This window comes from Salvia splendens, chromosome 9 (genome assembly GCF_004379255.2).
Source record: "Salvia splendens isolate huo1 chromosome 9, SspV2, whole genome shotgun sequence".
Classification (NCBI taxonomy): Eukaryota; Viridiplantae; Streptophyta; class Magnoliopsida; order Lamiales; family Lamiaceae; genus Salvia; species Salvia splendens.
The window spans coordinates 31,219,333-31,234,681 of NC_056040.1; the positions used below are offsets into that span (position 1 = coordinate 31,219,333).

General features: G+C 34.2%; 1 protein-coding gene across 2 annotated transcripts; it reads left to right on the forward strand.

Annotated features, from left to right (window-relative positions):
• The first annotated feature begins 891 nt into the window (after positions 1-891).
• Positions 892-8,359, forward strand: LOC121749781 (plasma membrane ATPase 4-like). Of its 2 annotated transcripts, XM_042144414.1 has the most exons (16): positions 892-1,047; positions 3,105-3,224; positions 3,294-3,530; positions 4,414-5,175; positions 5,258-5,380; positions 5,480-5,584; positions 5,664-5,808; positions 5,881-6,045; positions 6,132-6,370; positions 6,459-6,491; positions 6,571-6,652; positions 6,730-6,890; positions 6,975-7,148; positions 7,234-7,416; positions 7,679-7,860; positions 7,936-8,359. In XM_042144414.1, the coding sequence occupies exons 1-16, from the start codon at positions 991-993 to the stop codon at positions 8,030-8,032; spliced, it is 2,865 nt and encodes a 954-aa protein (XP_042000348.1). In that variant the 5' UTR covers positions 892-990; the 3' UTR covers positions 8,033-8,359. The 2 variants fall into 2 exon arrangements, with proteins under 2 accessions (XP_042000348.1, XP_042000347.1); XM_042144413.1 differs by having other exon boundaries at positions 6,730-7,148.
• Positions 8,360-15,349: the final 6,990 nt, after the last annotated feature.

Sequence of the window (15,349 nt, forward strand, 5' to 3'; positions counted from 1 at the left end):
GTGATCAATTCAATAAATAATGATTAAAATTACTAATATCCATACAATGTAAAACATTTAATTATGATATATTTGAGATGAATGCTTAAACTCAATCATAAATATGATCAAATACTAATATTTGAGATATTTCGTAGAATTTTAATGCATGTTTTAGAAATTTAAATATTTTTTTGTGAATTTGAAGTTTTTAATTTATTTATTAATTATTATATTAATAAAAATTCAATATATAATTTGTATATTTAATATAAAATTGAAAGTTATATTTTTAGTTTAAATTAATCAATGAAATGTCGAATTAGGAGTAAAAAATAATAGTAGAAATTTTATCGGGTTTTCGGGTCTGGCCCTAATGGGTTGCGGGTTAATCGGGTTTTGATTTTATCAAGCTAGAAATTTCCAACCCTAACCCTAAAATTTGGTAGGCTATTCGGGTCAGCCCATGAATTACGGGCTACATTGACATCCCTAGTTAAAATGTTGACGTCCCAAGGCATGTTACAACCGACAAGTCACCGGTAAGACGAGAGAGAGAGTTAATACCTGTATCTATGCATACAAGCAGCATTTATACGTATTTTTTACACAGACGAAAAATAAAAAATAAATTATGTGTGAGGAAAGTACATTTGATAGAATTTGCCTCATATATAAAGCTATGAAATTAATATCCATTGGCAGTCAACAATTATTGATTTTTGCATATGAATTAAAATGTACAAGTAGATAGTGAATTTTGTCAGGTAGCTATACAGGTATGCGAAAGGTTAATTAATAGTGTCAAAATTAAATGCGAGAAGGGATAAATTGGAAAATAAATAAATAAATAAAAAAATGTATTAATTGTGGAGAGAGAAAAGGGCGTATACGGCGGGCATCAATATAAAAGGAGGAGTTTTAGTATCTCTTTACATCTTCCTCTCTTGGAATGAGAGCTTAGCTTATTCATCACCATCTCTCTCTGCTGATCTGTAGCAACTAGCAACCATGGGTGGCGATAAAGCAATCAGTCTTGAAGAGATCAAGAATGAGACTGTTGATCTGGTATTCACTCATTTCTTCCTTCTTCTCTATTTCATTACAACAACACCTGGTTTTGTTCATTTCTCTTTCTGCACAAATACAATCTTCTTTAGATGGATGTTTTGCTTTGCTTTGATCACAAAGTGGCCGTGCCATGATTTTCATCATTCTTCACTAACCATCGTTTTCTGCTCTCTCCCACTTTTTTCTGTCTCATTTTTGTACTTTTTCAAACTCTTTGCCCCTCTCTCTCTCACACACACACACAGTGGGAGAGAAATGCTAACGGAAAATTAATAGGATAATTTAGAGCTAAACAATTCGACTATGTGAATATATTCTTATGCGAAAAAGCTTGTGCTAGCACATGTTGCTGTTGGAAGAGCTGGCCACTCCTTATCGGCCTAACAATTTTTTTATTTTTATTTTTTGTCAGTATCCTATATCACTAATTCTTTATCCTATATCGCTAATTCTTTACTTAAAGTTACACATGATTTTTAATGCATAACTTATAAAAGTAATAGATAAAAAAAATTATTAAAAGTATTGTTATTGAAGAATGAGTCATAATTCAATAGAGAGATAATAGTTTTTAAAATTGAAAAGTGCAATTTTTTTGTGGGACGAAAAAAAAAAAGAAAAGAATTCGTATTATTGTGAGAGGAAGAATTATTAGATAGATTAGTAGTAGTATTTATTTCTCTATTTATGAAAGCTGGAACAGCTTTATTTGTTGTAATTTGATCTGTACACATGATAGTACTAATTCTTCCCCGCAATTAATTAATGCTATAAATCTCTATTTTCGAATATAAACAATAATAGTACTCATTTCGTCCTAGCTAAGATGACACATTCTTTGGCCGGCATAAAATTTTAAGAGTTATTGATTAATGTGTTTAATTAAAAAGAGAAAATGTGGGTGTAAGTATTAAAATAGAGAGAGAAATAAATATGAATATTTTAATATGAGTGAGAAAAAATGGTTGGTGTATTAATTGGAGAGATAGAGTTTTCAAAAAAGGTAATGTATTATTTTAGTTGGGACAAACTAAAAAGAAAAACGTGTCTAGACGGAGGGAGTAGTAAGCATGAGTATTTACTTGTTGCTAATGCGAATAATAAAGTTATGTAGGGGAATTTGCAAAGGTAGTTTTTCCGTGGTACGTTTGGATTTTTGCGTTTTGGGAAATGGAAATATTTTAATCAACGGCTGTGGGTATCTTTGTTTTCATGAAACTGTAGCGTTCAGACAACAAATATGGTTGAATAAATATACGTATATATCGTCCCTAGATTCCTCCGATATTTCGGACTTGGCACACTCCGTGATTTCTCTGAATGAGGGGCCCCACTTGACAGGCTAAATCGCACTGCAATTGGTTGCAATTCTTTGCGGATTTGAGTGGGACCCGTACTCACTTGGAAAGTCAATATGCATCTTGCTTGGGTCCACCATTTCATGTGAATAGACAGTTGGGCTGACTCTGTGTGCGCATGCTCTACTCATCCTTTTGAATTAGTTAAGGACAATTGAATTGGTTTGATCGTCTCAATTTAATAAGGATTTTAGTTTCCAAATTGTTTCAACTTTTTGTGGCTTGACGAACTCCAGTCCTGCTCTTTATTGATTGTTGACATTAATGTATTTACTTTTGAAATTGTATGATTTTCTAACATCTAGCTTTCTGACCGAGTTGTATGGATAGTTGCAAATTTTAAATATGCTATACAATTATTAAGTTTGAGTTGACTAAAAATAATTGGTTTTTGTAAATGATACTCCTTTCCTTTCGTCCCTCTATAATAGAAATGTTTTTTTTACACGGGATTTAAGAATTTGTGTTAAAAGTGAGTTAAATGAAGGGAGAATAAAAAGTACGATGAGAAAAAAAAGTAGAGAGATGAAGAGATAATAAAATAAGAAAGAGTAAAGTAATAAAGAAGAAATATGTTTACTTTTTGCTAAAAAAAGAAATGACCGTGACTCAGCTATGCCATATTGTCAACTTTACATGTAGATATGAGAACCATCCATCCATATAACTGATCTCTTTCTCTGCATAAAATAATAGGAAAAAGTCCCTATTGAGGAAGTGTTTGAGCAACTGAAATGCACCAGAGAGGGACTTAGTTCCGATGAGGGGGCCAACAGACTTCAAATTTTCGGCCCCAATAAGTTGGAAGAGAAGAAGGTAAAACACCACACCACTTTCCTCCTCTTTCATGATCTAGCAATGTATGGATAATGTGTTTTGTTGCAGGAAAGCAAATTTCTCAAGTTCCTTGGTTTCATGTGGAATCCACTCTCATGGGTCATGGAGGCGGCAGCGATTATGGCCATTGCTTTGGCCAATGGAGGAGGAAAGCCCCCGGATTGGCAGGATTTCGTTGGTATTGTTTGCCTGCTTGTTATCAACTCTACTATAAGTTTCATCGAAGAGAACAACGCTGGAAATGCTGCTGCAGCCCTTATGGCTGGTCTTGCTCCTAAAACAAAGGTACTCATAATGTTTGCAACACAAAGGTCTGATCCGTTGCTAACGTTCTTATGTTGCTAACTCTGGTAACTCATCAACGTAGTGTATTAAAAATGTCAACATAAACTTAATTCATATTTTAATACATTGTGTTGGCATTTTAATATGATCGTATTGACATTTTTAATACACTGCGTTGATGAGTTAGCAATTTAAGAAAAATTAGCATTTTCACGCACCCACTGGCGGATCTAGGGGGGCAGGGGGTGGCGGTCACCCCCTCCCGGCCGTTCGGAAAGCCTAAACTGTCCCTTGAATCGAGCCGAAAATAACATGTCCGCCCCCTCCGTGGAGTGTAAAAATCTATTTGTTTTCAATAAAAGTCATATAAAATGTAGTAGTTTAATGATTTGGTTGTTGGATTTTTAACTAAGAGATCTAGGGTTCAACCCTCAACAAAAGCACGTTTTTTTTTCATTTTTTACTTTTTTATTTTATCAATTCATATTTCTTCTTATTATGAAAATAATACCTTTAAATACTTTATGAAATCTAAACTTTTACTAATTTACATATATTATGTTGTTATATTTATTCTTTAGTTAAAATCATTCTTAATGTTGTGTTAATGTTTTTTTTATCCTAAAGTACCTATAATTTGTGATCCATGCATCTTTAGTATTCTCTATGTAACAAAATAAACTTTTAAATATTTTTGAAATCTGAATATTTACTGCTCTACTTATATCACTTTTGTATATAATATTTACGATAATTTTGAATTTATATAATATTTAGATTAATTTTATATTTTACATGAATAATACATATTTGCAAGTTAATGCATGTTTATATTTTATTAATGAAGCTAGTGTTTCTTGTGACTAATCATAATGTTATGCAGGTTCTGAGGGACGGTCGATGGAGTGAGCAGGAAGCTGCGATTCTCGTACCGGGAGACATTATCAGCATTAAGCTCGGGGACATTGTCCCTGCTGATGCTCGTCTTCTTGAAGGTGATCCTTTAAAGATTGACCAGTCTGCCCTTACCGGAGAATCCTTGCCCGTGACGAAGAATGCGTACGATGAAGTTTTCTCTGGCTCGACTTGCAAACAAGGTGAACTAGAAGCAGTTGTGATTGCAACCGGTGTACACACTTTCTTTGGAAAGGCTGCACATCTAGTGGACAGCACCAACCAGGTGGGACACTTCCAGAAAGTGCTCACTGCGATCGGTAACTTCTGCATCTGCTCCATTGCCGTTGGTATGGCAGCTGAGATAATAGTGATGTACCCAATTCAGCACAGGCCATACAGAAAAGGAATAGATAACCTCCTCGTTCTTTTGATCGGAGGCATTCCCATTGCTATGCCCACGGTCTTGTCTGTCACCATGGCCATTGGATCCCACCGGCTATCGCAGCAGGGAGCTATCACCAAGAGAATGACTGCTATTGAGGAATTGGCTGGAATGGATGTCTTGTGCAGTGATAAGACTGGCACTCTGACCCTAAACAAATTGACCGTCGATAAATCCTTGATCGAGGTCTTTGCAAAGGGCGTGGATCCTGAGCACGTGCTACTCCTCGCTGCAAGGGCATCCAGAACCGAAAACCAAGATGCTATTGATGCTGCCATTGTTGGTACCCTCGCTGATCCAAAAGAGGTAATGTAATCTATCACTTATGCACACTGAAATGAATAAGGATTTTTCTTACTTTATACGAACGTGAACGTGATCATATTAGGCAAGAGCTGGTGTCAAAGAGGTTCACTTCTTTCCTTTCAACCCTGTCGATAAAAGGACTGCTTTGACTTACATTGACTCCGATGGGAACTGGCACAGAGCTAGCAAGGGAGCCCCCGAACAGGTCTGCTTCATTATTCACCTTTATCCATATTCGTTCCGATAACTGTGGAATTATTTATAATCACTACTCATTGCTTGCTCTTTCATTTTCTTCTACCAGATTTTGACTCTATGTAACTGCAGAGAAGACTTAAAGAAAAAAGTCCACAGTGTTATTGATAAATTCGCTGAGCGTGGGCTTCGGTCTTTGGCTGTTGCCAGACAGGTTCGACATAAACAGGATTCAGACTTTCCTCTTCCTCGTCAGCTCTCTTGGTTCCTCAATATTGTCTCATGCATTTCAGGAGGTTCCGGAAAAATCCAAGGATTCCCCTGGTGGATCGTGGCAATTTATTGGGCTCTTATCGCTTTTTGATCCTCCCAGACACGACAGTGCTGAGACCATCCGCAGAGCTCTAAACCTCGGTGTCAATGTCAAAATGATTACTGGTAAGTGGAGTTGGTGGCCTTCAAACTACTAAAGCTCGTCCTGTTCATTAATTTTTATTTTTCGAATTCTAGGTGATCAACTTGCCATTGGTAAGGAGACTGGCCGTAGGCTCGGTATGGGAGTAAATATGTACCCGTCTGCTTCATTACTCGGTAACCACAAGGATGAGTCTATAGCCGGCCTTCCTGTTGAAGAACTGATTGAGAAGGCAGATGGTTTTGCAGGGGTGTTTCCAGGTGCGGTTTCTCCCATTTATGTACGTACTACTACATCATAATTTGTCGAGTATTGTCAATTCACTTTCTTTACTGTTTCCACGCAGAGCACAAGTACGAAATCGTGAAGAAACTGCAGGAGAGGAAGCACATTGTGGGAATGACAGGTGACGGTGTCAACGATGCCCCTGCTCTTAAAAAGGCAGATATTGGGATTGCTGTTGCTGACGCTACTGATGCTGCAAGAAGCGCATCTGACATTGTGCTAACTGAACCCGGACTTAGTGTTATCATTAGTGCAGTGCTGACCAGCAGAGCTATTTTCCAGAGAATGAAAAACTATACCGTGAGTTTATTTTTGGTATATTGTCTGCATTTTCGCTACACTTTATAAGTTAAGCCGTGATTAAGGGTTTACGTTTTCTGGTTGCCAGATATATGCAGTGTCCATCACCATCCGTATTGTGGTAAGTTGATCAATCAAACAAAAACTGTTTCGCCTTCATTCTTTGATTCCTTGACTAATTCTTTCTTTTTCCTTGGCAGTTCGGCTTCATGTTCATTGCATTGATTTGGAAGTTTGATTTCTCCCCCTTCATGGTTTTGATCATTGCCATTCTGAATGATGGTAAGATTCTATCCATTTCACACTTGAAGTTCCCACTTTTCGTTTTTTCAAACTTATTGTGATTCGCATCAATTCAGGTACGATTATGACCATCTCTAAGGATAGAGTGAAGCCATCTCCATTGCCTGATAGCTGGAAGTTGAAAGAGATTTTCGCCACTGGCATCGTTCTTGGTGGCTATCTCGCTCTAATGACCGTCATTTTCTTCTGGCTGATCCACGAAACCGACTTTTTCCCTGTAAGTATATACCGAGGAGAACTAGTTTTATTCCGTACTATTTTTATTTTTTCTCTTCTCTTTACGAACCATAATTTTTTGCAGGACAAATTCGGAGTCAGAAGTATCAGAGATAACGAGGACGAAATGATGGCCGCTCTATACTTGCAAGTGAGTATTGTCAGCCAAGCCCTTATCTTCGTGACCAGATCTCGCAGCTGGTCATTCGTGGAACGCCCTGGACTTCTACTCTTGGTTGCTTTCGCGATCGCTCAACTGGTAAAATACGTAAACCTTTCTCATCCAGGAGTCGCATCTTCTCTTATCATTCCTCTAATAACTTTGGTTTTATTTGTTTTCCCAGATTGCCACTCTGCTAGCTGTGTATGCCAACTGGGGTTTCGCAAGAATTCACGGCTGTGGATGGGGATGGGCCGGTGTTATCTGGATTTACAGCATCCTCTTTTATCTGCCCCTCGACTTGATGAAGTTCGCCATCCGTTACATCTTGAGTGGAAAGGCGTGGCAAAACCTGTATGACAACAAGGTAAGTATACATTTCTAGTAAAATACTCCCTCTGTCCCACTCAAGATTTCCACATTCTTGAGTGGCACAGAATTTTTGGAGGAGGAGTAAGGTGGAATAAGTAGAGAGGAAAAAGTAGAGTAGTTGAATATTTTAATGAGAGATGGATTTATTTTCAAATATAGAACAAACTAATAAGGAAATGTAGACATATTGAACGGAGTACTATGGTTTACTAGTTTTTTCCCCTTTTTATTGTAAATTTAATCTCTCTTAAAATCAGACTGCTTTCACAACCAAGAAAGACTATGGAAAAGAAGAGAGAGAAGCTCAATGGGCTCATGCTCAGAGGACTCTGCATGGACTTCAAACACCAGAAGCTAACACCGTCTTCAACGAGAAGAGCAGCTATCGCGAATTGTCAGAAATCGCAGAACAGGCTAAAAGGAGAGCTGAGATCGCAAGGTACAAACTCAACTTTTGGTTGAATGTGTTATTATGACATTGGTTTAGTGTCTGCTGCTGACTTATATTCAACAGGCTGCGTGAGCTGCACACGCTCAAGGGGCATGTTGAGTCTGTTGTGAAGCTAAAGGGGCTCGACATTGAGACAATCCAACAACATTACACCGTCTAATATATTTGGAAGAACAAACGAATACGTTTTAGATAAAACTGTTGTGAAGAGGAACAAGACAGTGTGACATGCCTGATTCCTCGTTATTTATTCTGTTTCTTGTTTCTTAATGTAATGTCAAGTCAAGTCAAGGTGCCCTAGAATGGGCTGATCTTTGACTCTTTTATGAGTACAATGGCATCTCCCTGTTATACACTTTTCATAACTCAATCTTGTATTTTTACATATTTTCCCAGCTATTTATAATGGCTCGTCACTCAGAGATGTATGTGATTGTAAAAAAAACAAATGTTTCATGGTGTAATATTGAAGGATGTTGATATACAACTCTCTGAAACCACAGTTAAAGTTTAGCAACTAGAGGTACAAGAGTTGGTGTTAATGTAGTTCAAATATGTTTTGTCTTGTCTTGTCCTCACCTTACTTGTAATTAATCTAATCCCATAAAGCATAGTAGTGAGAATGTGAGATTCTTAAAGATATAAATAATCTCACATTAATATCTAAAACTAGTAACTCCATCAATATTACTGAAGATGTTCCAATGGGCGATAAAGCGGCCAAGGAAAGGGACAGAGGATCATCGGAAGCCCAATCAATGGCGAGGGTAGAAGATTGTCAAAGTCCAACAGCAGAGAACGAGGTTCGAACGCCGAACTCATCCAAGAGTTGCGTCCCGATTTGGGGATGAGTGACGATAATGGTGATGAGTAGGGTTGTAGAATTTTTTTTATTTTAATGAATTATGTTTTTTTCTTCATTTTTGTTATTTTATAGGAGTATTTGATGAACAACAACATTTAAAATGAATTACTATTAGAGAATGTGAAAGTTAAAATTGGTTGAGGATGTGTTGAGATTGGCTGAGGATAGGCTAGGTGATAAAAAATGCTGGTGTGGAGGGGAAAATTGGAGATGAACTGAGGTATGAGTCCACTACCGGTCTTGGTAGCGGTGGATCCAAGTGTCAATACCCATGCCACCATGGCAACCAATGTTTTAAAAACTGGACCGGTAAGCGAACCGGTGTGAAGCTACTGGTTCATGGTTCAACCGGTCGGACCGTTTTAATCATTGATCGAACCATTTTACTGTTACAAATATGTATAATTCAATTTATAATGTAAAATATAGTATCCAATATAATAAATAATAAAATATGATCAATAATGTATTACAAAAACATTCAATCTTACAAATAATTAGTATGTACACAAATATAAAACATTAAAATTTAGTGAATATAATAAAATATACAAATTGTTAGTTAGTGTGAATAAAAATTAAATATTTTACATATAAAAATAAACCAAATTTATATTAATTCAAAAAAAATGTATGTGGTGGAATAATCGAATACAAATTATTAGTTAGTTTAAACAAAAGAATACTTTAATATCAATAGTTAGGCTACATAAATTAAATATATGCTATAAAAATATAGATTTAATAAATAATAAACTATAATAAATAAATATATTGAAAAAATCGAATCTTACTCCCTCCGTCCCATGTTGTTCGCACTTTTCATTTTAGGCCGTAAATTTGGGATTGATTTTTTAGTGTAATTAAATTAGAATTTTAAGTGTAATGAGACATCACTTAATAAAGGAGCTCTTAACTAAACTAACATATTAATTGAATGCATTAATTCTAACTTAAACTATAAATAGTGTAAGGAGTTTGTGACAAGCCGAAAAAAGCAACAGCGCAAGTAACATGGGACGGAGGGAGTATAATATAACGATAGTAATAAGCGTTATAGTAATAATATAGTAACTAGGAAAGTATAGATAAAATTTAGAGGATGATAATTATATGTATCATAATAAATAATTACATAAAAATATAAAATAAATGAATTATTAGTTGGTTTAAATAAAAATATTAATATTCTATGTATAACATTGTTTAATGTTCTTATTTTTCCATGTGGGGCTCGTGGTGGAGTGGTTAAGCTCTTGTTAATTGGAGTGGAGGTCATGAGTTCAAGCCCTTCCAACAACAAGTTTTTAAAATTTTGAACACAAAAAGCAAAAACCGGTTTCCGGTTTCCGGCCAGACTGATCCAACCGGCCGGTTCAAACGGTTCTCGGTGGCTCAACCTCACACTGGTCTAAATAGGTCAACCGGACCGGACTACCTACCGGTTCGCGGTCGGACCGGTCGAATTTTTAAAATTTTGAACACAAATAGCAAAAACCGGTTTCCGGTTTCCGGCCAGACTGATCCAACCGGCCGGTTCAAACGGTTCTCGGTGGCTCAACCTCACACTGGTCTAAATAGGTCAACCGGACCGGACTACCTACCGGTTCGCGGTCGGACCGGTCGAACCGGCCAGTCTAGTCCGATTTTTAAAACACTGATTGCGACTAAAGGCCACCTCTGATTCTCCCTATTCTTCTTGCCAAGTATCATCACATGTAAAAATTTATTGTCCATAAAATAGGCAAAACACATCAAGAGCTCATTATATTAATACATTTTTTTTATTAGGTTCTATAAATTTTTTTATTTCATTAGATTTTTATACTAAAGCATTTTATTTATTAGGTCATTATTAAAGCATTTTTATTTAAGAAGTTTTTTGGTTGAATCAATAATTAAAGGACTTCATAATTTAAATAGCTTTGTAAAGTTAATAAATTTATTTTGTTTTATTTTCTTTTTTCTTATTTATTTTGTAATTAATTCAGCTGCAATATCAACTCAAGAATTATTAAAAGAATATAATAAATTTATTAGTTGATAATGAGCAATATCGAATAAGTTATTGGGCTGGAGTATAATTTATGGCATTTGGGCCAGATCGAATTGAAGAAAAATGAGTCTTGGGCGGAAATTTTATACAAGTTTTGGGCTAGCCTTGTTATATTTACAATTGAAAGACGTATTTGTTGGTTTAATTAACGTAATGGGGCTGATTAATTAATTCCGAGAAGACATTTTAAAGTCCAGGTATATTTATCTTCTTGAATAACTATTTCAAAGTGATTAATGTTTGCATATGGGCCTTGATCATGTTAATTCTATCACGATTAAAATTATTAAAACTAGTTATAAGAGTACAATTAATTTTGTTTTGTAGTATGTTAATTGGAAAGAAAAGTATATTTTTATATATTAGTGTGAGAAAGAATTATTTTGTAGGAATGAAATTTGATATCTTTTGTGAGGGAAACTAAAAAGAAAAGTGTGACATCTATTTGTGGACAACACATGCTTTAACGATAAATTAGTAAAGTAAGATAAGGAGAAAAAATAGGTAAAGAAAGAGAGATAAAGGAGAAAAAATGGATAAAGTATGCGAGAGAAACTTTCTATATTTATAAATGAGACTATTTTTTTTACATTCTAAAATGGCAAAATGAGACTGTTTTTCGTAGACAGAGGGAGTAAGAAATATAAAAAACTAATCCTATAAATCAAATAACCAAATTTATAAATGCTTTGAATTATCACATTTTGGGCTGGGGCGTAATGCATTTCTTAACAACTAAAAGAGGCTTCGGCTCAAACAAAAGTTTCCTTCCTTTTCTTGGCACGAAGGAATAGGATGTGGTGTTGTATTCGTATACGTCATTAAATTTAATTCGCGTGATTATTTAAAATAAATTCAATGATTCATCATTTGCTCTCAATTAATTCTATTCGTAGTATGCAAATTAATTAATATAGTCATCCCTAAATTTATCTTTCGATTAATTTCAGGTGTGAAGATTGATTGCAATCATGGAGTTGTCTACTTCTAAGTTACGGCTACAAATCAAAATGTTTTGCCCCTTAAGTTTATCATTGCATAGTATGACCACCAATCCACCATCATCATTATAATTTAATCAAACGTAGAGAAACCCATCAAATAAAATCACCCCCTTTCCAGGATGTAATCAAATTCAAACTCTAAATAAATATTATACAAATTTCAAACTATAATCTGAACCGTTAGAATATGTTAACAGGTGACAAATTAACAACAATAAAAAATGTCAACACATTGTCAACGGTTGACGTTGTTGACATCAAAATATTAAAATTTTACATTATATTGATATTGTGTTGAAACTTTGTTAACAATCTATTGAGGAATTTGAAATTTGTGCAATGTATAGAGATATAGAATTTGTATTTTATCCCTTGCCTTCGTTACCCAATGCCTAAATCTTGCATTAACTCAGAATTGCAACTAATTATTGATAGGATATCAATATACTTGCTTTTAGTTTGCTTTCTGGTGATGTAAAGACAAACTTAAAAGTTCAACTTCCTTCTTCCATCTGTCCTTCCTTGAACTACAGCTACTGAGATTCTTATTCATTATCTTAATTTTCTTGAATTTTTCTATACAGTGAATATTGAGTACTAGTGAAGTCAAAAGCAAAAATGTTTTAGTTTTAAGTTGTCTTCTTTATATGGAGTAGTTAGGCTTAACCAACAATTTATGTATGTACCTTAAAATAAGCAAGAATCTTAAACTTTCTCCTGCTGTCCCTTGAATTATTATTAATATTATTATTTTTATTATCGTTAATCATCTAAATTTCTCACTTCATATACATAAGATTGAAATCTCCAATCAGTGTGCTACACAATGCAGAGTATTAGGCATATTGTATTAAATTGATTGTTATATTAATTGCATTTTTTTAATTTCTTGTCTATATTTTCAAATCGCACATTAATTTTGTGAAACCTACTAAATCAACACCTGTAATTTGTTAATGCTGAGAAGAAATTGCAGGAATTGTAGTTCCACTACTATTAATTCTTCGAAATTATACGTTAACCATAGGAGATGTGTTTGATGTAATTCATCAAATAAAGAATTAATATATATAATCACATCATGGAAAATGGAATTGATTATGGTAAACAAATTAAACAACCAACCAACAAACCAACAAAACTAATTTCGATTGTTCGATAATTAACAAAAAAAAGGGTATTCAAAGTTCAAGAATTGATAACCTAACTGCAGTAAATTATCTGTGAAGAGGTTCAACCAACTCCTCTCTTTTGTTGAATTTTCTTTGAGAGGAAATTAATTACTTAACTTCCCTTATCGTTTCTGCTAATTGAGTGGCATTTGGTGCATTCATTAACAATGGATCAAACCTATGATTAAACCCATCTATCTGTTCATTAACTACCAGTCACATGCCCCTGTTTTAATTATTGATAATAAAATGGGGTTAATGCATAAGTAGGTCCTTCTATTTTATAGCATGGTACTCCCTCCGTCCCAATAAATATGAAACATTTGGTTTCCGGCACATGATTTTATGCAGTGTTGTTTTGTAAGTTAATGAAGAGAGAGTAAAATAAGAGAGAGGAAAAAATAGAGATAGTATTGTTTCCATTTTAGGAAATGTTTCGTTTTTAATGGGATAACCAAAAAATGAAAATGTTTCATTTTTTAATGAGACAGATGGAGTATTTTGTAGTATGAGTTGTTTATGTGGTTAGAAACTTAATTTTCATTCATTAGTGTTGGCAATTAAACTATCACAAACTAAAAAATAACATATCTTATATCGGTGTCAATCAGGGGCGGATCCAGAAATTCAATTCAGAAGGGGTAAAAATATAACTATAAAGAAATTTTTGGAGTTTGAGGAAGGGCATATATGAAGGAAATTGAAAATTTTAAAAAATTGGAGAATAAATAGTTTAACTAAAATAAGTTGAGGAGGGGCATTTCTTATTCTCTCCATATAGATCCGTCCCCGGTGTCAATAGAAAACTGAAACTAGTAAATTCTCATGGGCCACTCTCATATCACAAATTTGGTGTTTTGATGGAACCCATTGATTTCTATCATGATATCAGAGTGCGTCACTGATTATGAGATAAAAAGTAACAAACCCAGCAGTATATCTAGGCTTTAAATTTAGACTAATGGTCCGACTGATAAGAAAAATCCAACTGGTCAGAAAAAAGATAAAAAAAAGTTCAATCCCTCCAAAGTTCACATTGAAGAGTGCGAGGGGGTGTTGACAATTGAAACTAAAAAAATAATATATAAATATCCCAAACTAAAAAATAAAATATAACTATCTCACATCGGTGTCAATAAAAAACTAAAATTAGTATATAAATCTCATGGTCACTCCTCTTATCACTAATTTGTTTTAGGATATCCCATAGATTTCTACCAATTAGGATCTCTCTGAAGCTTCAATTTGGTCAGTTGTATCCTTTTAACTTTGTATTATGTTATAATTAGGTTCATAGTTGAAGTAAGTATTGTAATTAAACACAAATTGTGATACTTAATTATAACGAATATAAAAGTTGGAGATTCTATTAAAGATTGTTTTGAACATGGGGAAATAATATATATATGGACGTATGCTTATAAGTTTTATTGAAATTTTATTATGCTATACACTTTGTGGAAATTGTTTAGGACCACTCAAATTTGTGAGTATGCTCACTATCTATAGAAGGGGTAGTTGAAACTGCTTTGTCAAGGAGACAGCTGTTCGCACACTGCATGCTTCTCCTCAAGTTAGCAAAAACTTTTACACCCTTAATGTTAATTGCATTTTGGTTAGTCAGATTTTATTAACACATCATAGGTCTTGGGTTATAATTATAATTAAACAAAGGTTTGCTTTACCTAATATTATTTCAAATTTTATCTAAACTCTTTTGTGGTTCTCCTTGCTTGTCTCTCCACTATTTATGACACCGATTTTGAAGTGTTAAGTTCAATACTAAAAAAAAAATTGAATTTTGGTTGTGTCACGACTTGGTATGTAGATTGCAATACTAACTGAATTAAAAATATTGCATTTTGGTTGTGTCGTGCTGATATGGTTGTTTAAAATCTTTTATGTTGAAAGGATTAGGAGTGTTTTTTGCTTTATCGTCGCTTTTGTCTTGTTCTAGTTGTCTTGTTTAGCTCATCCTCTTTATAGTAGTGGTAGTCTAGGGTGTTTTTCTTCTTTCCCTTTTAACTTCTTGTTTGATTTATCTGAACCTCTGCTCATCAGCTTTCGATTTGAGTATTTTTTATTATATAAAAAAATTTGTTATTTTGCATTCAACATAAAACTAGTGACATTATTGTAATATTCCAAATTTCATGTTAAATAAAAATATACAAAAACTGTGCATAAATTAAGAATTAACTTTGTGAAAATAAGTTTCTTGCAATTTGAATTCAAATTTCAAGGTAATATTGCAGATCACAGACAGACCAATTAGATATCACGTATTTCACGTGAACTCAAACCAAACTAAGGGTTGAAGAGGTGCACATAGAATTTGGAACTAATTAGTTGCATTGACATGCTTGAATAAAACTTAATG